The sequence below is a fragment of the Ochotona curzoniae genome, unplaced genomic scaffold (genome assembly GCF_017591425.1).
Source record: "Ochotona curzoniae isolate NIBS_2020 unplaced genomic scaffold, NIBS_Ocur_1.0 contig_908, whole genome shotgun sequence".
In the NCBI taxonomy this organism is placed as follows: Eukaryota; Metazoa; Chordata; class Mammalia; order Lagomorpha; family Ochotonidae; genus Ochotona; species Ochotona curzoniae.
The window spans coordinates 7,387,741-7,413,407 of NW_024466607.1; the positions used below are offsets into that span (position 1 = coordinate 7,387,741).

General features: G+C 46.3%; 1 protein-coding gene across 1 annotated transcript; it reads left to right on the top strand.

The window, feature by feature from the left end:
* Positions 1-964: 964 nt before the first annotated feature.
* On the top strand, positions 965-24,443 carry TCAIM (T cell activation inhibitor, mitochondrial). The gene is made up of 10 exons (XM_040995273.1): positions 965-1,031; positions 2,733-2,868; positions 6,583-6,736; positions 10,896-11,148; positions 14,114-14,236; positions 16,198-16,295; positions 16,519-16,610; positions 19,057-19,289; positions 19,718-19,849; positions 23,399-24,443. The coding sequence occupies exons 1-10, from the start codon at positions 1,003-1,005 to the stop codon at positions 23,637-23,639; spliced, it is 1,491 nt and encodes a 496-aa protein (XP_040851207.1). The 5' UTR covers positions 965-1,002; the 3' UTR covers positions 23,640-24,443.
* The last annotated feature ends 1,224 nt before the right edge of the window (positions 24,444-25,667 follow it).

Consider the following 25,667-nt stretch of genomic DNA (forward strand, 5'->3'; position numbering starts at 1 on the left):
TCAGTTGGTTTTCGTGAAGGGTGCAAGGGATGTGTTTAATTTATTTTGCATGTGGATGACCAGTGGGTCAATGTCATTGAGTGAATGCTTGTCTTTGCTCTATTATATTGCCTTTGTTCAGAAATCTATTAACTACATGTGTGCGGGCCTCTTTCTGGATTGTTAGTTCTGTATTATTGCCAATATCTTACTGTCTGGACTATGGTAGGTTTAGGATGACTTTAGGCAAATCTGGAAGTTGGGTAGGCTCAGTGTTCCAACCTTGTGTTCATGATTGAATCGGTTGATCTTGTTCTTTTGTCTCTGTATGTGAACTTTAAAACTTGTTTGTTACTGTCCACAAAATAATTTGCTGGGATTTTAATTGGGAAGAAAACCAAATTGGGAAGAACTGACATCTTTGTTGTTGCTTATTTGTTTGTTTGAAGATTTATTTTGAAAGACAGATGTGCAGAGGGAGAGAGGGAGGGAGAGCAAGAGCTCTCCCATCCACATCTTCATTCCTCAAATGGCCACATGGCCACAGTTGGGCAGGTCGGAAGCCAAGATCTGTGTCTTCATATCTCCATGTAGGTGTGGGACCCAAGTACTTGGTCCATCCTCCGCAGCTCCCAGCAAGAAGTTGGGTTGGAAGTGAAACAGCCTGGAGTAAAATCCATGCCCATATAGAAGGCTGGTGCCACAAATGGCAGCTTTACCTGCTGTGCCACACAACCAGCCCAGGACTGACATCTTGACAGTATTGGGTATTCTTAGTCATAAACATAGAATACCTCTTCTTTTATTCTGACCTTTGACTATTTCATTAGAGTTTCATGGTTTTTCCTATATGTTTTTATACATATTTTATGAGATTAATTCCCAGGCATTCCATTTTGGGAGGTGATACTATAAATGATAATGTGTTTGCAGTTTCAGAATCAGCTTGTTCACTTGTGGTATCTGCTTAACTTTTCAGCAATTAATGGGTGCCCAGAAGTTGGCCTACATACATATTCAGAAATGTTTCACCACCTGAGACCTTTGAAGAGGTGAGATTCATGGTCCTAAAGTATGATGGGGAACAAGAACAAACAAGGAAGGAAAGAAATAAGGAAATGTGCATGAACAGCCAGCTGGTTCTCCCAGAGTCCATTCTGAGCAGCTGGGAAAAGCAGCCTGATTTTTCCCAGAGTTCCATGTGGAAGACTTCAGAGAAAAAAAAGATCACGTTCCAAGTTACCCCTCAGCACAGTTCTGTTTATGATATGATGTCCCAGACGTGTAGGGCACACACAGTTAGGAAGATTCTTTGTAATGAGAACGCCTGAAGGAAGGTTCTTAGGGAAGAGGGTGCGTGCCCTTGGCACATCACGGGGTACAGTTGTTCAGTGAGTAAATGCAGTTTGGATCTTGGAAGAGAGAGGCAGGGAGGGAGTGTTAGGGCTCAGCAATCATGTAGAACAAAATGATTTTTATAACGTGTGATTGGCGGTCAAGTTGGTCCTCAGATATAAAGCGCATGTGGAATGGCAAGGGACAGACAGGAGAGCCAAGCAGGGAGGGGCTGTGCGGTGCAGGTTTGCCATGCTAATGGATGCCAACAGAGAACATGGAAGAAGGACAGATTTCTCCCAGGCCCTGGAGAGGGAGAAGTTGCAAGAAAACAGATAGAGCAGGGGAGCCAACTTGCGTTTTGAACTTAGCAGCACCAGGAAAAGTGGCTACACAGTGACCCAAGTAAGAAGGTGACCCTGAACCAACTGACTGAGCCTGTGAGCAGGCTGTGCCCTGTGACCAGGCTGAGTTTAGAAGGAAAATATTGGCCCCTGCAACTTTTCCAGATGTGTGAAATACAGGTGGCCAGGAACAGAGCTCGCTTACGTGTCACGCCTGGAGACATATCGGAAATTCAGACGGGGCTTGGCAGAGCCAGCGCTGCCATTCAGCTGGGCGAGCTCTGAATGTGGACTGACATGCTGCATCAGCCGCTTCCTCTGCCCTTCAGCTCCTGCGAACACTCTGCCCGCAGCAGCGCGCATCAAACACAGGCGAGTGGCCAGAAAAGCCTTGGCAGTAGATCTCCAGAAGTGATTATTATGGTCTGCACCATTTTAAAAATGTGAAGACTTGGCCAAAGTCTCCCACACCTGATGTAGGAGAATAAAAATGCCGTGTTTGGAGATTCCTTATGTGTCCAGTAGAAATGATCAACTATTAAAACAGCCAGAAGTCAAGATGACTCCGTTCAAGCTTGGAAACAGTGCTGCTTAAACATTCAGAGCGGGTCATGCCAGAATTAACGCACGTGTCAGGTTATCCCAACAAGCACAATGTTAGCATGCTTGCATGAGGAAATGAACTGGAAGACATCTCATCTCCTTTTAAATATAATTCTCAGTATTTTCCACTACAAATTAAAAGATGCTGTGAGACACTGTTTTTTTTTTCCTTAATATAAAGAAAATTGCCATCGTTTTCAGTGAGAACAGTTAATATTCCAAAGATCTTTGAGGTTCAATTTTGTTGTTTCCCGTTTCTCATAGAGGAGCAGCAGCCCAAGTCCCCATTTTAGAAACCATGTAGCATGTTCTGCCTGTTGAAAATGTTGTGTGTCACAAAACCACCCAGTGTCTGCCTTGTTTCCGTGGTACTTGCCCCGCCTGTCCCCGCGTCGCTGTCATACACAGGACAAGGCTGTGTCAGCGCGTGCGTGTGCCCCGGCCAGTAATCACACCGCGTCTCTCCAAAAGGTTGTGTCTCCGAAGAATGTGTCCGCACTCCTTCCTGTGCTCCAGAGCGCTGTCCGGGGCAGAAGCCCTCAACGCCCTCAGGCCGTTCTACTTCGCCGTGCACCCGGACTTCTTCGGGCGACACCCCAGGGAAAGGGTAAACACCAGCTCATTTTCCGACTTTTAGCCCGCGTTGCCGCTTGTTTCTTTAACCTTTGAGACGGTATAGTACAGTTGTAAAACTGCAATATTCTGTCACAGTGATATAAACAATGCTTTTAACTAGTGTGAAATATTAAAAAATACTTCCATAAAAATGAGTAGATCTTCAAATTAATACAGTTAGCAAAAAAAAAAAAAAAGAAATACTGAACATTGACAATGTATTGCTTTTTGTGAAAGCTGTGATCATTTGAACTTAGGATGGTTGATAGAGCAGTATATACTATGGGGTTATTTCATTGGCCCCTTTATCTTCATCAGCAATGACACATAATTTAATGTGAAAAGAAACTCTTGAAAATTAGGACACTGGGGCCTAATGCAATAGCCTAATGGCTAAAGTCCTCACTTTGCATGTGCCAGGACCCCATAAGAGCACCGGTTTGTGTCCGGATGCTCCACTTCCTTTCTGGCTCCCTGCTTGTGGCCTGGGAAAGCAGTCGAGGACAGCCCAAAGCCTTGGGACCTTGTACCCGCATGGGAGACCTGGAAGAGGATTCCTACTCCTGGCTTCAGCTCAGCTCAGCTCCAGCCATTGCGGCCACTGGAGTGAACCAGCAGGTGGCAAATATTTCTGTCTCTCCCTCTCTCTGTAAATCTGCCTTTCCAATAAAAATAAGTGAATCTTTTAAAAAGGGGAAAAGAAAATTGTAACAGTTATTTTATTTCCATTTGCAACAACAACAAAAAAATAGTTTTGCTTCTTTGCCCTGGGGAAATATTCTGATGATTATTTTGCTTTATACACGTTGGCTATTCAAAGTCAGAACCTTCCTAAGTAATCACTAAATTAAATAAACAATGCATTTCTTGGAAATGTATTGAGAATTTAAAGCTTTTATATTCACATGATTGGAAAAATCAGTCCAAGCAACAGTTACCTCTTTTTCTTCCTCTGCTAATTTTTATTTATTTATTTAAAGAGTAACAGAAAGACCTGCTTTCCATTGGTTCATCTCAACAGCAGGGACTGTGCCAGGCCAAAGCTGAGAGCCAAGAACTCCATCCTGGTGTCCCACGTGGGTAACAGGGACCCGAGAACTGGCCCATCGCCTGCCGCCCTCCAGGTGCATTCAATGCAGGAAGCTGGAACGGAGGCAGAGGTGCAGCTTGATGCAGGGCCCTCTGATGTGGGATGCGTGTGTCCCAAGCAGTGGCGTAGCACATTGCAGCACAAACTATCTTTAAATTGAAAGTTCTTGGGTTGGTGCAGTGACTCAACCCAAGTCCTCTACTAGTCTCTACTTGCAAGTGACTGCATCCCATCTGGGCACCAGTTCATGTCCCAGCTGCTCCACTTCCAGTCCAATCCCTGTTAATGGGCTCGGAAAGCAATAGAGGATGGCCCAAGGCCGTGGGACCAGGGGAGACCTCGAAGAGGCTCTTGGCCTCCTATCAGCTCAGCTGCGGCCCTTGTGGCCATTTGGGGAATGAACCAACAAATGGAAGATCGTTTTCTCTGTCTCTTCTTCTCTCTGTAAATCTGCCTTTTTAATAAGAATATATTTTTAAAAAATCTTTAAAAAGAAAAAAGAAAGTTCCTTGCACTAGGAAGGAGCAAGCTTGTCCTGTGTGTTCCCACAGCCTGACTTCAGTACTGGCCTGTGACAGGCTTCTAGGAGGTAAGTTCTCGGCCCTTGGGACATACTGCCCGATGAGAATGCTCCTGAGGGCCTGATGGTGTGTGCCGGGCATGTGACTTGGGACAGACACTCATTTTTGTTCACTGGGGCTGTATCGGTTTGACCTCGGACAGGACACTGTCTGTGGTCAGTGCACAGGCAGAGTGACTCCCAGCTGCAACCCGCACGTGCAGGTTTGGGTGAGCTTTCCTGCTTACACCACACTTCTCACATCCTGTCCCACCTCCTTGCCGGGGACACAGGTCTCCACTGGGAAGTGGCACCTGGTTTACCCTGGGGTCTCTGGGGACCTTTTCCCCTTGCTGAGTTCAGCCTGCAACCTTCTGCTATTCTAAGCCACACCATGAGTGTAACAATTTTCCAAATTCTATGGATCTTTCTAGCAAATCCTTAAACCTGAATGTGGCTCAACAGAGCGCCTAGAATTTCATTGGTCTGGGAAACCCACATATTTGTTTGCTCTTTCAACCTGGCACACTGGGTACCTCCTGTGTGCCAGCCTTTGCACCCACCTGATAGCCGACACATGGACTTTGTCATGGAAGTGGCATGTGCAGTGGGGCTCTCCCAGACTGCCCTATATAGATGCCAGTTAGTGTCCCAGCTGCTCTACTTGCCATCCAGCTCCCTGCTTGTTACCTAGGGAAGCAGTAGAGGACGGCCTAAAGCCGTGGGATCCTGCGCCTGCATGGGAGACCTGGAAGAAGCTCCTGGCTCCTGGCTTTGGACTAGCTCAGTTCTAGTTGTGGCCACCTAGAGAGTGAATCAGCAGATGGAAGATTTTTCTTTCTGTCTTCTCTCTGTGGATCTCATTTCCCTGTCCCTGTACCAACTTCAATGATTAGATTGATTGTTTCTTTGCTTCCCTCACTAAAATGCAGGTTCTGTGACTTCTTGTCGTCCCACTTAAAAGTCCTGTTCTGGACGCAGAATCAGGCTCACTGTCCAGGATCTCAGAACAGTATACAGTTTCGGGGTTTTTTTAATTTTCTTAAATTTAGTATTAATTTTAAAATTTGCAGAACATTTGGTAAGTTTAAAAACTCAATGCAAAGTTTACTGAGAAGTTTCTGCCAGCTCCCTGCTCCTTTGCCCTGTTCCTGTTCACTTCCTGTAAGTAATGGTGTTTATTAGTCCCTGGGTTGTCTTGCCTATGTGTCCTTCTGAACAAAACACAAACATATATCACAAAATAATTACAAAGAAATAGTCTTACTAGGTGAAAATGGCCCTCACTTGGTAACAGGTCTCTCTCATGGCCAAGAATATTACATTATAATAAATTCAGCCAGCAAAAATAAACGAGCATTTCTCATTTCAAATGATACTGCGTACTTGAGAAGAGATGGAGAAACAATTATTTAGTCCTTTCTGTAGAGCTGTTCCTGAACTCCCCCTGGAGAGCTGGAGACCGCGCTGCAGCAGCTTAGCTGCTCCACACACACCCATATCCCATATCAGAGTGCTGTCTGCCTCACATCTGTCCCTACTGCCTCCTCTTTCAGTCCAGCTTCCTGCTGACGTAGCTGGGAGGCTGCATATGATTACGGCCCAAGTCCTTGGGCCTCTGCTGCCCATACAGCACGATCAGATAAGAGCTCTTGGCTTCTGACTTTGGCTGTGCCTACCCCTGACTGGAGCAGCCACTGTATCCTATCTGTAAAGATGGGATGCCATTGGCTGTAATAAGCCTAGCTATGAAATTGAGTTCATCAGTCATGTGTTACCCTGGGATATTTCATCACTTATGCTTTCTCCATCATTGGATTATAAGGGTACCTAGTGGTGGTTCCTTCCAGCACTGAGGTGATGGGAACCCACACATCATCACCAGGGATCTCATCCTGTGACACATTGTAAGATATGGATCTAGTTTTCTCTTTTACCAAAGAGAATGCCAGCACTTCATAATACTAAATTACTTAATATTCTCAGTAATGTGTTAAAAAGGTCTTCTAATAACTTTCCTCTTTTCTGTGTGTAAATTCTCTTCTTTTTTATTCCAGGAAGTCAATGAAAATTCTCTTAAGAGATTAAGTGCCTACTTGGAAAACCTCCAGAAACCAGGCTTCAAGTCCTTGAAACCCACCCAGCTTACGTTTTATATAAGAGAAACAGACCAGAATCTCTCCGAGGGCCAGGAGCCCCTTAGTACTTCTGGTATGTGGTTCTACTCCCTGTGTGTCCCTTGAAAGTTTTGTGTTAAATGTACTTATTAATTTGGACACTGCTTGAGTATCTTTGGGTTGAAGCTTTGGGCAAAGAAAAAGTACATCAGTTAGTTGATAGTTTGGCCAAAGTTAGATGCTATTGCAGGCTCTGTGTTTAAACTTTTTTCTTTGAAAAACTGAAGTGTTCTTATATAAATGTAAGGGATCTGTCGCCCCGTGGATCACCAGGGTAAATAACCATTAATGGTGTGAGCCACTAGAGCCTCAGGAGTCGCTGAGACACGTTATTTGCTGGCTTAAGCCCAGGCTCCTGGAGATGCAGGCTCCTGCACACAGCGGCAGGGTTAGGAGTTAAGGACTTGTTCTTAGCCATTAGGATCTAAGTTTCCAGGTTTGATTGGTACACGACCAAAAGAAATTGATGTTTTTGTTTCTTTAACATTGTATTACTTATAAAATGTTTTGTAGTTTTTGTCTTCAACATTAATGCTCAGCCTTTCACTGATAATCAGGAAGGCAGTAAAATAGTTGCTCGTGATTATTTCAAATATTGATTTTTTTTAAAAGCTAAAGAAATCTAAAGAGAGAGAGATTTCCCACAAACTGCTCTTCAAATGCCTGCGACAGTCGGGCCAGGCTGAAGAGCCGAGAGTTCAACCCAGGTCTCCCTTTGGGGTAAGCACCAGGACTCTCCCCAGGTGTGCATTAGCAGGGAGCCAGGATGGAGAGTGGTCCCCGGGGGTCAGACCCAGCCCCCTCTCTGAGGATGGAGAGTGGTCCCTCTCCCCAAGGATGGAGAGTGGTCCCAGGGCTCAAACCCAGGCCCTCTCCCCAAGGAAGCAGACATCCCAAGCCACAGCCCAACCACCATCACGTGCCTTCCCCGGACTTTTTATTACCAGAATATGATGAGCAACATCTTTGGACTATTTATATTCAAGGCATAAGCTGTTAGCTCCACATCTTTTGGGTGATCCATAGAAAATAAGCCTTATTTTTAGAATATATTTTAAAACAAGGATTTACTAAGCATTCTTTGTGAATTAATAGTAAAAGAAATAGCTATAGCAAGCTCTGGCTAAATAAAGACAAATATCTTCTCATTTTAGTTGGTAATTAGTTTTTAAATCACTTACAAAGTAAAAACAGGTCACAGAAAAAAATGAAATTAGAAGGACCAACACCAGCATCATGGTATAGTAGAGTAAGCCTCTGTCTTCAGCACCAGCATCCTATATGGACACTGGTTGAAATCCAATTGCCCCGCTTCCAGTCCAGATCCCTGCTAACATGCTTCGGGAGGCAGCAGAGGACAGCCCATGTTCTTGGCCCTCTGTACTCACGTGGAAGACCTGGGAGAAGTTCCAGACTACTGGCTTTGGACCCAGCCAGCTGTGACCATTGCAGCCATTTGAGCAGTGAGCCAGCACATAGAAGATCTCTCTCTTTCTCTCTGTAACGTTACCATCCAAATAAAAATTTTAAAAATAAATTTTTAAATGAAATTACAAATAACAGGAAACATGCAACATGTATGACATGAAGATAATGTTAACATATGATAAGTTCTTAAAAACGAAAAAGAAAGTATAATCTCTGTTAGATGAAAATGAATAAGGGCAAAGAGCAGAAGCCAGAAAATAAGTAGCTACCAAGTGTGTTAGCCTCAGTATTACAACGCAAACTGGAATAATCAGGTACTTTTTTTCACGAGTTGATTTTTTTGAATTGATAATACATGTAGTGAGAGTGTATTTTTATTTGTTGTTGGTGCGGGTGTAAATTCTGTTAAACTTTCTAGAATGCAGTTAAAAGTTATCTCTGGTATTCCACAGAATTCCTCCTTTCCGAAGGTCTCTTAAGATTACGTGCAGGCAGCACGTATATATCCCGGTAGCTCAGACCCCTGCAGCGCACAGCTGAGCACCTGAGTTCAGCGCCTGGTTCCAGCTCCTGACTGCAGCTCCCTGCTGGGGCAGTCCCTGGGAGGCAGGAATGATGGCTCAGGGAACTGAGTTCTTTGCCACCTCTGTGGGAGACCTGAATTCCTACTTCTAGGCTCAGCCTGTACCCAGCAGTGGCCATTGCAGGCATTTGAAGTGAATCACAGATGGGAGCTCTCTCTCTCATCTTTAAAAAAAAAATTATATGTGTGTGTGTATATATATATAATTATTATATTATTATATAATCATATTATGTAATTATATATTTTATATATATATATTAGTTTAAGAATGAGGACATCCTTCAGTGTAGAGCCACATTCATATTACATTAATGGTTTCAATAAACTAAGCGGGGGCAGTGTTGTCACACAGCAGATTTAAACCATTGTTTACAATGTCAGCATCCACACTGGTGTGCTGGGTTGAGTCCTTTCCAGGAAGACAATAGAAAATGGCCCAGGTTCTTGCGGCCCTGTCATGCATGTTACATACACAGATGGCCCAGGTTCTTGGGGCCCTGTCATGCATGTTACACACACAGATGGCCCAGGTTCTTGCGGCCCTGTCATGCATGTTACACACAGATGGAATTTCTGGCTCCAGAATTTAGCTTGGCCCAGTCCTGGTTTTGGTGGCCACTTGGAAAGTGGACCAATAGAAGATTTCTTTCTTTCCCCTTCCCTTCCTTTCTGCCTCCCTCTTGCTCTTATTTTCTGTCCAGTAAATACATCTTTTTAAAAAATCACTTAAGTCTTTTTTGAAAACAAAATGGGATTTAAATTATACTACCATCAAAGACAAAAAAAAAAAAATCTCACCCTTGTGTGGGATGAGGAAAACCTGAAAATAGCTTATATGCCCAACACCATTGAAAATGTTGAATAAATAATACTATAGTTGTCACATGGACTAGACAATAGCTGCTAAAAACAATAAGGTGAATTTACCCGTCCAATGTTGAAAGTCACCAATATTGAGTTCCAAATAACTCATTCAAAATCTATACAAAATCGAGTTTAAAACAACCTGTTGAAACAGATCAGGTGTGTGACAGTGTGGATGTGCATGTATATAGTGCACATAGCATAGGTCCTCAGCAGTGCTGCCCAGGACAACTTAGCAGTGAAGATATATCCTCCGTCACTCCCATCCAGCACAGCAGGCACTAACCCCAGGGGGCTGTGCGCCACGTGACATGTGGCCAGGAAGTCCAAGGAACTGAAGCTGAGATTCTTTTTAATTTTAATAAATTCAATTTGAAATGGTCACTTATGTCTAGTCGCTACTGTTTTAGTGCAGGTCTGAAAACATATGTACCTGTTAATAGTGGTTGTATCTGGTAAAAGCTTAATGTTACAAGTAATGTATATACATATGTACATACTATATGTTACTATATGTCTCTAATTTGACAATAAGTATGTACTTACATAATGCTTATATACTTTTCAGAGCTAATTAGAATTACTTTTCAAAAAGAAAAAAAAAAGTCCATACTGTAGAGGAAAGAGATATTTGGTTTGATGTCAATTCTCACTGTTAGTGAGAATATTGCTTTAAAAAGATCTTGCCTAATACCACTTAAAGGGGGAAAAAATAAACCAGACCAGTGGGTTTCTTATCAGTGACTTCATTGAGATGATAAAATGTAACCCAACATCAAAATCAGATTGTGAAGCACTAAATTTCAAAAGGAATTTTTAAGCATTCTGAAGTGATTCCTGGATTGCTAGCTGGTTGGCGGGCCTCTGTGAGGAAGATCTCCTGTAATGAGAGGAAATTCAAGATGGGTGTCTGTGACCTCCGAGTCAGGTGGCGCAGCTGTCACATCTGACCTGTCACAGTCACTCCTCCGCCTCTCTCTCTGTGTGTGAGTACTTGAATGCTGTCTTCGCTGGACACTTGTTCCCGTCTCTCCGAGACCACCCTTATGGGCAGGACTGAAAATCCTCTGAATCCCCTCGAGCTGGGACGGGTTTGGGCCCTGACGCCAGACTGGGACAGGTTGATGACAAGGAAGAAATTAAGGAAGGTAGAAATCACACAGTATCATTTTAAAAAGAAAAGTAGTTCTCCACTGAATTTCAGTCAGTGATGGAATGTTCTGAATATTTTGATTTAATCAATGTATGAAAAATGTGTTTAAGGTAAGGTGAGTGATCATCTGTATTAATTGTTTGGGGGAATTATATTCTCTAGGATTTCGAGCAGTCAAATTTACTTTGCACACCAGAGATCTGCTAAGCACAGTATTGTATATTCTCAACTCCTGCAGTTTATCTGTTGAACATGTCCAAAGCTTGAACACTCATGTGCGCTCGCAGCCTCTCAAAGAAGCCAAGAGGACACCTGACAGGCCCATCAAGTGGGACAAGTCCTACTACTCCTTCACTGGATTCAAGGACCCTGAGCAAGACCTCGAGCAAGCCTCGAGAGTGGAAACAACCCTAACGTATGTGACAAAACAGGCTGTGTGGTCTTGTTTAAAACTAACGTCTGACTTTCCGCCATGTCTCTTATCTGCATAGCTAATCCAGTGACCTTTAGGGAAAAAATGGGTTCATGTCTGTTATTTAAAGTTGCCAGAATACTTCCAACCACCTTTTCTTGTTCAGTCATCTTCTACTACCAAAAAACAGACAAGAGAGATTATTTTAAGGTTTTAAAATGCTACTTTAAAAAATAAGTTTAAATTTTTTTACATGTTAGGGATTTCCCCTTTTTAGTGCAACTGTCCCTCAGTCATCCCCCTGCATTCTAGTTGCTGGAACTCAGGCATTCCTTGCCTCGTGCCCGGTAGGGCCCAGTCAGCACGGACAGCGTGGAGAGGTACAGGTCGTGGCATGTGTGACAGCCCGTCTGGGGTGCCATTCTGTGTGCACAGCTGACATGCACATCCCTGTCCTCACCCTGAGTCCAGGACTTAACTGTCCACTGTGAGCCAACACACCAACATGAAGACAGGTTTGGGAGCGTTTTCAAGAGACCAGAAATAATGAGCCGGTGTAAGAAATAAGAGTACAGGTGAACAATAATGACAATGGAATAGAAGTGGATAGCTTTAGGTTGTGGTTTAGGGAGGCAGAGATGCCTGAGCGTCAGCTGTGTGGAGGCTGCAGCAGGCACTGAGCTAGTCTGGTGAGCATAATCTGAGCACGGTGCTGAGCCTCACACCTGCTGGAACCCAGCATCACTTATGGTATTCCAGCCCCTGGGCCTGGGAGCACATGGCCTGGAGGTTACAGACAGAAAGTCCAGGCAGAAAAGAAAAAAGGAAAGTTGTCAGACCTTTGTTCAAGCTTAGGGGCTTAAGAATCAAGCCTTTAAGAGCCAAGAATCCTCTAGCCTGTGGCTCAGCGGAACAGTCCAGAAGTCACAGTTTGGGTCTGGAGCTGGTGCAGCTGAGGTGCAAAGTTTGTTCTGTGGACCCAGAAGTAAGAGCTGGCCGCTGGCAAAGTCACAGACGGTAGGAGAGGCCAGTTCAGCAAAGCTAAGTGCTGTCCAGCCAGGTCCCTTCTCTCAGCTAAGTATTTGTGATTTATTTATTTGTATGTGAATTATTTATTTGTAGTGATTTGTAGTGAATTCCCAGGTCTTTAATAAGACTTTCTTGCACTTTATTACACTATACTAGAGTTCTGATGAATAATCATCCTGTTGGTTAGTCTCCCTCCTAGATTCATTATTGACCTGAATTAAAGACCCGTGGGATGAGCGTGAATGTAACCCACTGCAGGCTCAGTTAGAACAGGCTTTACTCTGGAAGTGGGAAGTAGCTTAATACAGGTGCGGGCAGTAAGCATGACTCAGCACTGAACGTAGAAGCCAGTTTGTTCTTAGAATGCCTCTGTTCATTGCATTAGCATTTACTCAAAGATGTCGGCTGGCTTCAGCAAGGATGCATTTATCTCTTAAAAGAACTTTTCTGTTTAGCAGGGCTTTTTTTAGTCTTGATTTCTTGATTTACTTTAAGGTATGCTGCTTTAAATTTACATTCTCATGTGTGTGTGTGTGTGTGTGTATATATAATACATATATATTTATTTACTTTAAAGACAAAGTGATTGGAAAAGACAGGAGAGAGATCTTCCATCAGCTGGTTTACTCCCCAGATACAAAGTCGAGTCTAGGTTGAGCCAGGATTAAGCCACGAGCTGGGAATGGCAGCCAGATCTCCCACTTGGCGGCAGGAACCCCAGTACTTGGGCCATTACTGCCTTTCCAGGGGCAGGAGACTGACCTGGGAGCAGAGGCGCCGGGACCTGAAGCAGCACTGCAGTGTAGGACGCTGGCCTCCTTAGTAGCAGCTTCACCCTCCACACCCCTTCCCTCTCAAGCTCTCGTCTTGACAGGTACCAGGACAGGCTCAAAAAATGCTTGACTTTCCTCGCCGGCTTGGCCTCAGGCCTGCCTCACCATTCCATCTCAGACTCAGAGAGAATCCCCCCACAGCCAGAGTCACTTGGTGGTTCCATCCTGCCTGCTCCTGCAGTGGCTCATACGTCTTCAGGCCTGCAGCCAGGTCCCCAAGTTCTCCAGGCCTCCTGACAGTGGCCAGCACACCTCGAGTCATGGTGACCACAGCGCAGGTCAGGAGGTTTCCAGGGGCAGAGCTGCAGGCTAGGGGGCCGCATGGCTGCCTCTCGGCTCTTCCCCAAGAGCTGTTACTTCGCAATCCTTAAAGCTTCATTTTGTATTTATTTTCTCTAGTAAGGCTATTGAAACAAATATTTTGAGAAATGCAGTGTTAGCATCCTCCAGCAGAGTCTGTTACTCCGCAGTTGTTGACATAGGATCTGGTCATGTGGTTGGATGGGAAGGAATGAGTGTCCTGACAGGGTCTGACCGTGGGGGAGCTCGGGAAGCAAACATTACATACAAGAGTAAAACAAAGGGAGAGGCTGGAGTCTCCCCAGCCAGAATCCCACAAAATAATCTTTCTTGTCCCTTCACCAGCCGTGTTGCCCCTTCCTTGTCTCCAGTCCCCCAGGGGAATCTTTTAAGGTCGCCTTTTATACCTTGGCAGCTGGCACTTGCTGTATCGTTATCATGGGTTCTGACCTCCATGAACCTACTGAGAGTGGCAGCAAACATGAAAGGGCTTGAAGGCTCTATCCGTTGTCTTAAATTAGCCCATCTCTGAAAAGCTAATGACAGTGGTGGTGTTACTCAGTATGGGGAGGAAGTTGAGGTTAGGGCTAGGGTTAGGGGTTAGGGGTTAGGATTAGGGTGGGATTGGACTGGGGCTGGCTGTTGTCCCAGCAGCCAGTTGCGGGGTGTTTGTCTAGAAGGGCAGACGGGCCCAGCAGCTTATGATTGAAACCACGACACTAGGGATGCTTGAACACACTGCCTGTAGAAATGTTTACACTGTCACTGGTCTTTGCATAGTGTCCATCTCCATTTTTCCTTTCCAGGTCCTGGTTAGATAACAATGGCAAATACGCGGTTAAAAAGCTGAAGAAAAGTTTGCCTCTAAGGAAAGAACTGGATCGTCTCAAAGAGGAACTCTCTCACCAGTTACAACTCTCTGATATCAGGTACTGTGGCAGAGGGCGCTGAACTTACAGACCAAAAGATATCTCTTTATCTCTTATGATAACTAAATATTCTCTTCTCTTTCATGGATATAATCCAGCGTTCCTCTAAGTAAAAAATCAAAAACAAAAAAAAAAACCTTATTAACTCCTTATTTAACAATTTGGAAATTAGAGCTGGTATTATAGCACAGTGGGTTAAACTGCCACCTGGAACGCTAGCATCCCCTCTGGGCTTTGGTTTGAGCCCGGCTGCTCCACTTCTAGTCCGGCTCCCTGCTAGAGCACCTGGGCGAGCAGCGGAAGACGGCCCGCATGCTTGGGCCTCTGCACCTGCATGAACACCTAGAATAAACTCTGCTCCTGCTTCAGACGAGCCCAGCTCTGGCCACTGCAGCCATCTGAGGAGTGAACCAGCAGATGAAGATTTCTGTCTCTCCTCACTCTGTAAAATCTGCCTTTCAAATAAAAATAAATAAGTCTTTAAAAAATTCCAAAAATTGTAGTGTAGTTTCTCAGTTGTGGTTTAATGGAAGTTTTTTTTTTTTTTTTTTTTGTTAAGAAATGGTTTTCTTTTGATCTAGATATGGGCCTTTGAAGCACGGTTGGGAGGACACAGTGCAGAGAACCTGTTAGGGTGCCTCGTTCTGTCATACATGTCAGCTCATTAGCTGTACCCTGCCGGGAAGCAACAAGAGTACAGGGGTAACAGTGGCAGCCTGTTCCCCGCCATGGAGCCAGGATATTGCAGAGTCAGAACTCAGACGTGGGCTTCTGGATGCCACTCGGGACTGGGGAGTGCGTTCCACAGTGGTGCTCTGCGATGTCACAGCAGTGCTCTGCGACGTCACAGCAGGGTCAGCTTGCAGTCTTTCACCAGGATTAACTGTTGGCATGTAACACGGGCAGATGACATGTTGGCAAAAAGACTCAAATGCTCTTTTGTGAACTCTTTTTTTTTAAGATTTGTTTATTCTAACTGTAAAGGCAGATTTGCAGAGAAGAAAGACAGAAAAAGATCTTCCATCCACTGGTTCACTCCCCAAGTGGTTGCAGTAGCCAGAGCTGAGCCGACCCACAACCAGGAACCAGGAGCTTCTTCCTGGTCTCCCATGTGAGTTCAGGGTCCCGAGCACTTGAACCATTCTCCGGTGATTTCCAAGACCATATAAGCAGGGAGCTAGATGGGAAATAGAGCAGCAAGGACACAGACTGGCACCCATATGGGATGCTGCACTACAAAGTGGGGGATTAGCCAGTTGAGCCATTGTGCCAGCCCAAGAACTGGACACTTCTAACTAGAATGCCAAACTGGAAAACAAATCTGAAACAAAGTGTCCTCAGTATCCATTGTGAAGGAGAAAAAGATGTTTTCAAAGTTTTTCCCATTTCATCTTCAATTGTTAAAAAATATATATTCCATTGTATTTAAAAGATAGAAAAACAGGAAGAAATAGAAGAGAGTTTGTCTACTCACTGGTTCACTCTCCAAATGCCTGAAAAAGCCAGGGTCAGTCCTCCCCCTCCTCCTATTAAAATAGAAACAACAATTTAAAAAATAGATAATAGTGTGTTTCTTCTTATTTTAAATCTTTGTATTTTTAAATGTAATATATAAGGCATCTTCAGAAATTGCATGAAAAATGTGTATCATGAGAAAATTATGCATGGGTTTAAAAAAAAACTATGCATGGGTTTTACCAAAGTAAATTTTTCATTCCATTTTTCTTCAAACATTTTGAAGTTGCCCTGTATATAATTTCACCCTCTAGTGAACAGTTCATTTCCACTGGGTCGTGTTTCTGTTTTCGTAAAGTTGGCTGGTGTGGAACCTAAACTGTGTTAACACAGGCTGTGTACAGCTTGACAAAGGAGCACCATGGCTGCCTAGAGCCAGGCAGGTGGGGTGGGCCTGCAGGGTGCCAGTCATGGTCACTGACAAGCTCTGTGCTCTGTTGGCCCAGGTGGCAGAGGAGCTGGGGCATTGCCCACCGCTGTGGCCAACTGCACAGTCTGGGCCGCCTGGCACAGCAGAATTTGGAAACACTCAAAAAAGCAAAAGGTAAGTGTTTTGCACTTTTCTTTGACAGTATCACTTGGCTGCTGTGTAACCTGTAGTGGAAAAGCAGGTGAAGAGCTGGGTGGAACAGTGTTCCTTTAAGTAATGCCACAGCACCAGACTCCCACTGGCCCTAACCCTGAGTTGATCCACTGAGTGTAACTGCACAGTGCTAGAGGGTGAAGCGCCTTTGCACACGACCAAAGGGCTTGTGTTTCGTCGCCAGGCTGCACCGTCGTATTCACTGACCGCTCCGGCATGAGCGCAGTGGGCCACGTGATGCTAGGAACCATGGATGTCCACCACCACTGGACGAAGGTGAGCCAGCAGGCGGGACTTCCCTCCTTTACTGCCCTGTGCTTGCATTTCCGAGTGCTGCTATGAACAGTGAACTAAAAGTTAAATTATGGCTTCCACTGTTTTCACATAAGATGCTTAAGTGAAAATAGTTAAAAGATTGAATTTTTTAAGATTTTTTTTTTTTAATTTAACAGGCCCTGTGTGATGATTCGGTAGCTAAATCTTCCCTTTCATTCACCAGGATCCCATATTGGTCCCGATCCATATGCTGGCTGCTCCATTTCCCATCCAGCTCCCTGCTTGTGGCCTGGGAAAGCAGCTGAGAATGGCCCAAAGCCTTAGGAGCCTGCACCATGTGGGAGACCCAGAAGACACTCCTGGCTTCAGATCGGCTCAGCCCTGGCTGTTGCAGCCACTTGGGCAGTGAACCAGCAGATGGAAGATCTTTCTGTCTCTCCTTCTCCCTGTGAATTTGCCTTCCCAGTAATACTTAAAGATTTAAAGATTTATTTAAAGATTTATTTTTGTTTATTGGAAAGGCAGAGTGATATGGCGAGATGGGAAGAGAAAATCTTCCAACCTCTAATTCACTCTCCCATTACTTACAATGGTTGGGTTGGGGCTAGCGCTGAGCCAGGATAAAACACCTGGAGTCGAAAAACTCCACCCAGTCTCCATGTGAGCAGCAGGAGCCCAGGCTCTTAGGCCATCCTCCACTGCCTTCCCGCATGTGCAGGGACCTGGCTCGGAAGTCCAACAGCTGGCACTCCCGTGTTCCCTAGCCAGGAATGCATGTGGCTGCTTGACCCACTCCACCAGAAGTCCAGGCCAAGAAGAATGGTTTTTAAGGCTGTTTCCCTCTGGTCATGTTACAGTCTTTTCTGAAGCACAGCCTGCATTCTGCTGTGTTATATTATTTGTTTCTAACAATTTATTGAGAAATAGATGACATTAGTGTGTATCATGTTGATAAGTGTTACTGCATCAATACAAGTACTTCAGAATGTTCTGGGAAAGTGGTGTTAAAAGACGAGTCTATTTTGATGCAGAAGCTTCTTCATAATATGCATGTTTTTGAATTTTTTGAAAACCCCTTGTCTATACAGATTTCAATATTTGTGCCAAACTCCAATAGTCTCAGAAAACTCCACATGCACTTGCCATGTGGCCCAGCAATAAGAAGATGAAAATCAGGTTCTCTCTAAAGGATTATGCGTATCTAGTTCATAAATATGTATTGTAACAGCCCAAAACTAGAAGACAGGCCTCATGTCCTTCCCTGTGGAACTGGTTCACCAGCAGCGCATTCACACTGCAGCAGCCTCCCGAGCAGCGAGGACAGCGTGGACGGATGTCGTAGGCTTCGCTCTGCGTAACCAGAGCCAGCCTCATAGCACGCCCGCCGTGTGACTGCATTCACAGAACAGCTGGAACGCACCACAGTGTAGGAAGCGGGCACACACGGAGGCTGCCGAGGGTTGAGGACCAGGAGCAGAGCTGCACGTGGCTCTGCGCAGGCAGCAAGGGAACTGTGATGGGACACCTCCTGTCCTGCAGGTCGCCATGTGTGATAAAGTAGCAAAGTGTTAAATACACACCCCAGGAGTGCAGGCTGATGAGACCTGAGTGTACCAACCCCAACTTCCTGATTGTGACACAGCACTGTAGCTTTTGCAAGATGTTACTGTTGCGGAAACTGGGAGAGAGGAGTGTGAATCTGCAGTTAGCTCCAGATAAAAAGATGTTGAAATATGGTCACCCGATATACATAAGCAGTCCTCGCAAGAAAAAAATGGGGGGTAAAACTTTTTTTTTTTGGCCAGATATTAGGAATAGATTGTAAACAACCTATGTAGCTCGTCGTGTTACTGTTGCTTTTATTTTAGCAGAGTGTTTGCTCCACTTAAGGTTGTGCAGACCCCAGCATTGCATGGAAAAGCTCAGCCCCTACCTGCCCTAATGGACGCCCTTGCTTCTCTCTGCACCTACACCGCATGCAGGCTACACGCAGCCACGCCCAGCTGCTGGCCTCCCTTGCAGGCTATGCTCCTTTTATCTCCCCACCAACATCCCACCTGCATCCACCTGCATATGCCTACCCCTGTCTGCCTTGTAAAGATGGGTCCAACCTAGTGCCATCAGAACCCTCAGGGGAACACCCTTTCTGGGTCCACCATCCCCAATAGACATTTTGTGCTCTGGATTCAGGGCCACCTGAAACACAGGGACAGATTCGTCGTCTGTAACTCTACTGCCCAGTTCATTAGTCACAGTGGCTTATGTTAGATATCACTGTTTCCAGCATTACATTAAATCTTTTTTCTTTAACTTGAACTTTCTTCCTAGCAAAATGATTTTTTTTATTGTTGTTAAAAATTCTCAATATCATTTGTTGGCATGCTAAAATCAAATTACCCGCATAACATCGCACTTGGTATTTCTTTCCTTCTTTTTAACTTCACAGCTCTTTGAAAGACTGCCAAGCTATTTTGACCTTCAGAGGCGGCTGATGCTTCTAGAAGACCAAATAAGCTACCTTTTAGGTGGCATTCAAGTCGTCTGCACTGAAGAGCTTCAGCCGGTGCTGACACTGGAGGAATACTACTCCGTTCTCGACGTGTTCTATAACAGATTACTGAAAAGCAGAGTTCCCTTCCACCCGCGCAGCCTCCGAGGGCTGCAGATGATCCTCAGCAGGTGAGCGGTGTGGCTGCCTTCCTCTAGGGCATGGAGTGTGCGTGGGCGCGAGCTCACTCCACACGTCCCAGTGTGGCTCATAGAAACCACAGGAAGGAATGTCCCGGCCTGCGTCAGCGTGTGAGGAAAAATGCCAGCACGGAAAGCTAAAGGGCTGAACCTCAGCACACGCTCTGGAGAGACTGCCATTCACTGGGCCAAGTCGGCCCGTGAAATGCTGACATTAAATACACAGCCAGCATGCTGTTTGCCAGGCACCATGCGGGCCGCCTCGGGCCCTCCCGTCTGCGGGCTTGGCTCGCACGGCCTCCGCAGGAAGGAGCCTGGAGCCTGCTACCCGCAACGGGAGGCTCACGGCCGGGCAGCAGTCGTGCTGAGGCAACGTTGCTGTGCCTCTCAGGGGAATGCTCACGTGTGTTTCATTTCAGTGACAGATATGCTCCAAGCCTGCATGAACTTGGACATTTTAACATCCCGATACTCTGCGACCCAGCCAATCTCCAGTGGTTCATCCTCACCAAAGCCCAGCAGGCAAGAGAGAACATGAAAAGAAAGGAAGAGTAAGTACTGCGGGCCCTCTGGGAAGTCAGTGTTGAGCCGAGCTTTTCAGGACTCACAAGCATGGGACTTGAACTCTGTGTTAGGGCGGGCTGGGGGCCTAGCCCTTCAGGCACCAGGAGGGACACCCAGCTCCAAACAGGAATTTCTGAGTTCAAGTCTCACTTCTGCTGCCAATTTGATCTCTCTGCTAATGCTTGCCCTAGGGGTGGGGGGTCATCTGGTAATAGCTCAAGTAGTTGGGTCCCTGCCCCCCATTAGGGGCCCACATGGCGCTCACAGCCCTGGCTGTTGTGGCCATCTAGGCACAAGGGGGGGAAGTTACTTCTTTCTTTCTCTACCTTTCAAATAAATATCTTAGTTTTTTTTATTATTTTTTATAAAGTTGGGAAACTAATTTGTACATATTCTGTATTTATTTATTCCCCACCTAGAAAAAAACTTGATGTGGCTATTTTTTAAGTCTAAGTTTTACCAAACTAAATTGTATCTCTGCCATCTACCTCCATTTGAGAAGTAGGATTTGTTCATAACAAAATTCAAACCCAGGAATAGAATGAAAATGAAATACCAGAAAGAAATCCTCTGGGTGAAAAACAGTAGCAACAACAACAAAAATCAGTTAGTACTTGATGAATAATAATCTATCATGTAATGTTTTACACCCATGATTAAGAAAAACTTCCATCTGGGCTTTAATTAAATGGAGAAGAAATCTTAAAGCACGACACTGTCTCTGGCACTTTGCTGTTTGCATCGTCGAGGCAGTCACGGCCATCCGCAGTGCCCCGTGCGGGCCATGGGATGCTGCGTGTGCACCTGCTACAGAGAAGGGGCCACGTCAGTGTCAAAGCACTGTCGCTCACTCGCTCTCTTTTTTTTTTTTTTAAGATTTATTTTTAGGGCCCGGCACGATGGCGCAGTGGTTGGGGTCCTCGCCTTGCACACCCGGGATCCCATATGGGCACCGGTTCTGGTCCCAGCGGCCCTGCTTCCCATCCAGCTCCCTGTCTGTGGCCCAGGAAGGCAGTGGAGGATGGCCCAAAGCTATGGGACCCTGCATCCGCGTGGGAGACCGGGAAGAGGCTCCTGGCTTTGGATCGGCATAGCATTGGCCGTTGTGCTCACTTGGGGAGTGAATCATCAGACAGAGGATCTTCCTCTCTGTCTCTCCTCTCTGTATATCTGCCTTTCAATAAAAATAAAATAAATCTTTAAAAAAAAAAAAGATTTATTTTTATTGGAAAGACAGATTCACAGACCGGACAGACAGAAGGATCTTCCATCTGCTGGCTCACTCCCCAATTGGCCACAGTGGCTGCAGCTGAGCCAGAAACCAGGCGCTTCTTTCTGGGTCTCCCACATGGGCATGGCATGAACCAGCGCCCATATGGGATCCTGGCTCACACAAAATGAGGATTTAGCCACTAGGCTATTGTGCCTTGACCAGGACTGTTGTTCTAAAGAAATTTCCCAAGGAGGCTTGCTCATCCCACACTGATTGTTTCATTTTTTAATAATCTGTCAGGCCCAACATGGTGGCCTAGTGGCTAAAATCCTCACCTTGCATGCACTGGGATCTCATATGAGTACCAGTACGTGTCCCAGCTACTCCAGTTCCCTTCTAGCTCCTTGCCTGTGGCTTGGGAAAGCACGGGAGGACACCCCAAAGCCGTGGGACCCTGCACTTTGCATAGGTGACCTGGAATAAGCTCCTAGCCGGCTCCTGGATTCAGATCGGCTCAGCTCTGGCCATTGCAGCCACTTGGGGAGTGAACCAGCAGAAAGAAAATATTTCAGTTTGTTTCTGCTTCTCTCTGCAAATCTAACTTTCTAAAAAAAATAAATAAATCTTTAAAAACAATAAAAAATTTTAAAAGAAGCTGTCATTTCCTGTGACTGAGGTGTGCCCAGGGCTGTGACAGGAGCCATTGGTAGAAAAGGGAAGGCCTGGTCCCTGACCTCTGACCCCTGGCCCCAGGGACATGTCTGCTAAAGCAGTGAGTGTCAGAGGGAGCCAGGCCACAGAGGTGGGTTGCACAGGAGTCAAGGGAAGGCTGTGGCTGGGGGGCTGGGACCGAGCTACGGACAGGACAAGAGGATCTGTGATGGCTGCCAGTAGGGATCTGGGGGAAGCAGTTTCCTGTCTCCGTGCCATTCCCCACTCACCCGTGGAGCTCACTCACTGGAGGGCCAGGGAGGGCAGGCTTTGGCCTAGTGGTCAAGATACCTGCAACCCACGTAAGTCTGCCTGAGCCTGAGCCTCAGCTCAGATCCTGACTCCAGCTTCCCACCTGGCTCCTGGCCCAGTCCCAGCCACCGTGAGTGAACCAGCAGATGGACGTCTGCCCAGGCCTGCTTGCTCTTCTCAGATTAGCGAAGGCAAGGCCAGGGATAGGAAACAGAGAGAGGAGGGAGGGTGATTAAGAACCAGGGAGACTGGCGGCACTGAAGGAACTGCATCGTTCTGTCCTGCCTGTGGAACAGGTGAACACTGCTGGCCAGTCTCACTGTATCCTACTTCCTGATTGGTTGCAGAGCATTTCAGTTTATACTACCAGTTTTCTTAAAAAAGACACTTGAAAAAGTTCACAGGAAAATAAAAAGTGAAGTTTGGATAGATACAAAAGATTTTGGGGGTTGGTGTCGTGGCACAGTGGAGTAAGCTGTCACAACTCCAGCATCCCCTCTTCTGCTTGCCGCTCTTCTGATCAGCTCCCTGCTCAAGCCCTGGGCATTGTGGCCAACTGTGGACTGAACCAGCAGATGGAACATCTCTCTAGCTCTGCCTTTTTTTTTTAAGATTTATTTATTTTTATTAGAAAGTCAGATATACAGAGAGGAGGAGAGACAGAGAGCAAGATCGTCCATCTGATGATTCACTCCCCAAGTGACTGCAACAGCTGGAGCTGAGCCAATCCGAAGCCAGGGGTCAGGAGCTCTTCTGGGTCTCCCATGCATGTGTGCAGGGTCCCAAAACTTTGGGCCCTTCTCTACTGCTTTCCCAGGCCACAAGCAGGGAGCTGGATGGGATTAGAACCTGCACCCATATGGGATCCCGGGCATGCAAGGCGAGTACCTTAACCACTACGCTATTTGGGGGTGTGGGAAGTGGACCATCAGACAGAAGATCTTCCTCTGCTTCTCCTCTTCTCTGTATATCTGCCTTTCCAATAAAAATAAATCTTTAAAAAAATACGTTTTTTTTAAATAACATTTTTTTTATAAAATTGGCAGTGCCCAAGGGCTTGGCTTGAGGTGGCACCTAGAATTCTGCTTGTTTCAGTCGCTGCCAGCTGCTAGTGAGGCAGGACAGGAGTTTGTGGAATTAGGTACTGATGACATTTGCCCATTACTGCTACAAAGATCGAACCACATGGAAACCCCTCCTGGGAAGCTGCGTGGCTGACTCAGCAGGTCTGCTGAGCCTCTCAGCCGGCCCAGTGAAGGCCACTGTTCTGCAGGGCTCTGTGTGGGGAGCTGCAGCCCCAGGACCTAAGATGACAGCGGTATCCCTGGCTGACAGCCGTGTGTGTGTTCTGACGTGACAGGCTGAAGAGCGCTGAACGTGAGCTGGTGGAGGCTTTGACCAGGAAGTTTGCCCTGGAGAAGGTGTACAAGGAGCCCAGCATCTCGAGCGCGCAGATGGTGGACTGCTGCAGGAGGCTGCTGCGCCAGTCGCTGCCTGGCCTGCACGGGATGCACCTGTGCGTCTCTCACTTCTACTCGGTCATGCAAGACGGAGACCTCTGTATCCCTTGGAACTGGAAGGACGGAGAAGCCATTGAGTAACACAGGAGGCTGTTTTGTTATTTTTTTTTTTAAGCCATAAGAAACTGTACCATCAAGCCTATTTAAATCCAGTTTGATACAGCAGTATTATTGACGTATTACAAAAATGAAGTTTCTAGCTGCTGCTTTGAAGATAGACCTTTTTTTTTAAATTAATTTCTGCTAAAAAAAAGCCTGTTTTGAAAAGATTTTATCTTGTAGTTTTATAAGGATTGACAAAACCTGTGTGAAAAGAGGGTAGGAGTGGAAGAGCATATTTTTAGAGATATGTAAATGAAGAGTCCTACAATAGTCTATTTTTATAAGTGAGGCTGGACGTGTGTGTGTGAGAGAGAGCGAGCATGGAAGAACGACTCTTACCCAGCTCTGAAGCAGGGGCCGCCTTCGCTGTGTGTGCGAGTCAGCACTCCCCTCTGGAGGCACATCTCAGCTGCAGGTGCACGCACGTGCTTCACGGCCAGCGGGGGGCAGCGCATGTCCAGAAACAGTGGTCCTAAGTTCCAAAACTCAGACAGCCGGATTCTGCCTCAGAGAAAAAGGAAAGCGGTCAGTGGAGTATCTGGTACCGACATTGCAGTGTGATGCCAGTGTGTTCAGTGACCTTGGGGGCTGGGACTGTAGTTTCCCAGGGCAGGCAGAGCCAAGGGTGCAGCGGTTGGCACTGGTCAGGGTTTATGTTACCCTCCCAGTCTTCCTGTCCCTCCCTCCATTTGAGGTCCCTCGTTGGCTACAGCCCCCTCACGTCTCCCCTCACCCCATCACTGGCTTGCGGTGTCCACAGCAGAGCTGTGAGGCCAGATGTCTGTCCAGGGTGACTCTACAGTTCCGGCCACATCCAAGTCGTTTCTCAAGGGGACAAGACGAAGCCCTGTGCAGGCTCTGGCTGCTCAAGCAGTCAGGGTGCTTTTCTTCCTCAGTGCATTAGAAAGTCAAGTTGATGAAGTCAGCCCTGAGGTGTGTTTTCATCTGAACTCCTGGCTGGTGAAGTCATTCGAGCCCACATGTGTGCTCAGACGTGTTGACTGATCCCAGTTTGTGCCTCGGCGTCCCCAGTCTGAAACGTCCCGGGATCCAAGGCTCCTGGGGCATCGACACGATGCCACAGTGGAAAACCCCTCAACATGAACTTTGTGTACAATTCCCTTCAGTCTGTGTGTGTGAAGGAGTATAAAAGGTGTATCTGAAACAAATGAATTCCATGTTTAGATACTGGCCCCATCCCCCAACGTAGTTCCAATCATCCAAAACCCTTCTGGGCCCAAGCATTTTGGACAAGGGAATATTCTGTCTGTACTTAAATTCTTAAAATTTGTTTTCTAGTGTAACAAACGTTGCCTGTAAAGACTTTTCCACAACTCAATAATGTGAAAAATTAAAAGGTTACATAAGTATCAGAAAATGAAATTTGATTTGTGCCATTGTTAAAATCAACTAAAGTAGATGTCTCTGAAATGTTTTGAATTGGGTTTTTGTCTCACAACTAATTGTTACATAATAAATAATTCCTGTATCCTCCAGCTAACTGTCCTGTCCTGGCGCCTGACTACTCCAGAGCCGCAGGAAGCTACATGTCGGGGTGACCTGCAGGTGCCTGTCCAGCCTCCCCCCCAGGGTGAACACGGAAAGGAAGTTTCTCCCCTGCCACCTCTCCTTGTTTCTACAAAGCCCCAGGGAGCACCAGAACCTGGCTAGGGCTCTCCCCACAGAGAGCCAGGCCCTGGGCTGCTAGGCACCAGCTGCCCAGCCAGGAAGGTGTGTGGCCAGAGCCTCATCCGTGCCCAGGACGCATCTGCCGGGGCCCTACTTTCTCCTTGCTCCTCCAGAGGCCTCTACCTCCTGAGAGGGTACTGGGTTTCGAGGAGTTGGCAGGGTAAGAGGGCCGATTCAGGAGTGGGTGCACAGCTCAGGCACGAGTCCCTGAAGCAAGTGGTTCTCCTCTCCCATGCTGAGTAGGCCCCTTTCACAGAGGCCTCTGCCTAGGCCCCTGTTACCCTGGAGGGAAGGTTCTGTCCAGGCCTCCCTGAGCAT

Excerpts from the sequence above, each read along its gene's own strand:
- TCAIM (XM_040995273.1), top strand. The coding sequence starts at position 1,003 with ATGTTTCACCACCTGAGACCTTTGAAGAG. Across the intron at positions 2,869-6,582 it reads GGCGACACCCCAGGGAAAGG|GAAGTCAATGAAAATTCTCT; the intron begins GTAAACACCAGC and ends TTTTTATTCCAG. Across the intron at positions 16,296-16,518 it reads AACACTCAAAAAAGCAAAAG|GCTGCACCGTCGTATTCACT; the intron begins GTAAGTGTTTTG and ends TTTCGTCGCCAG.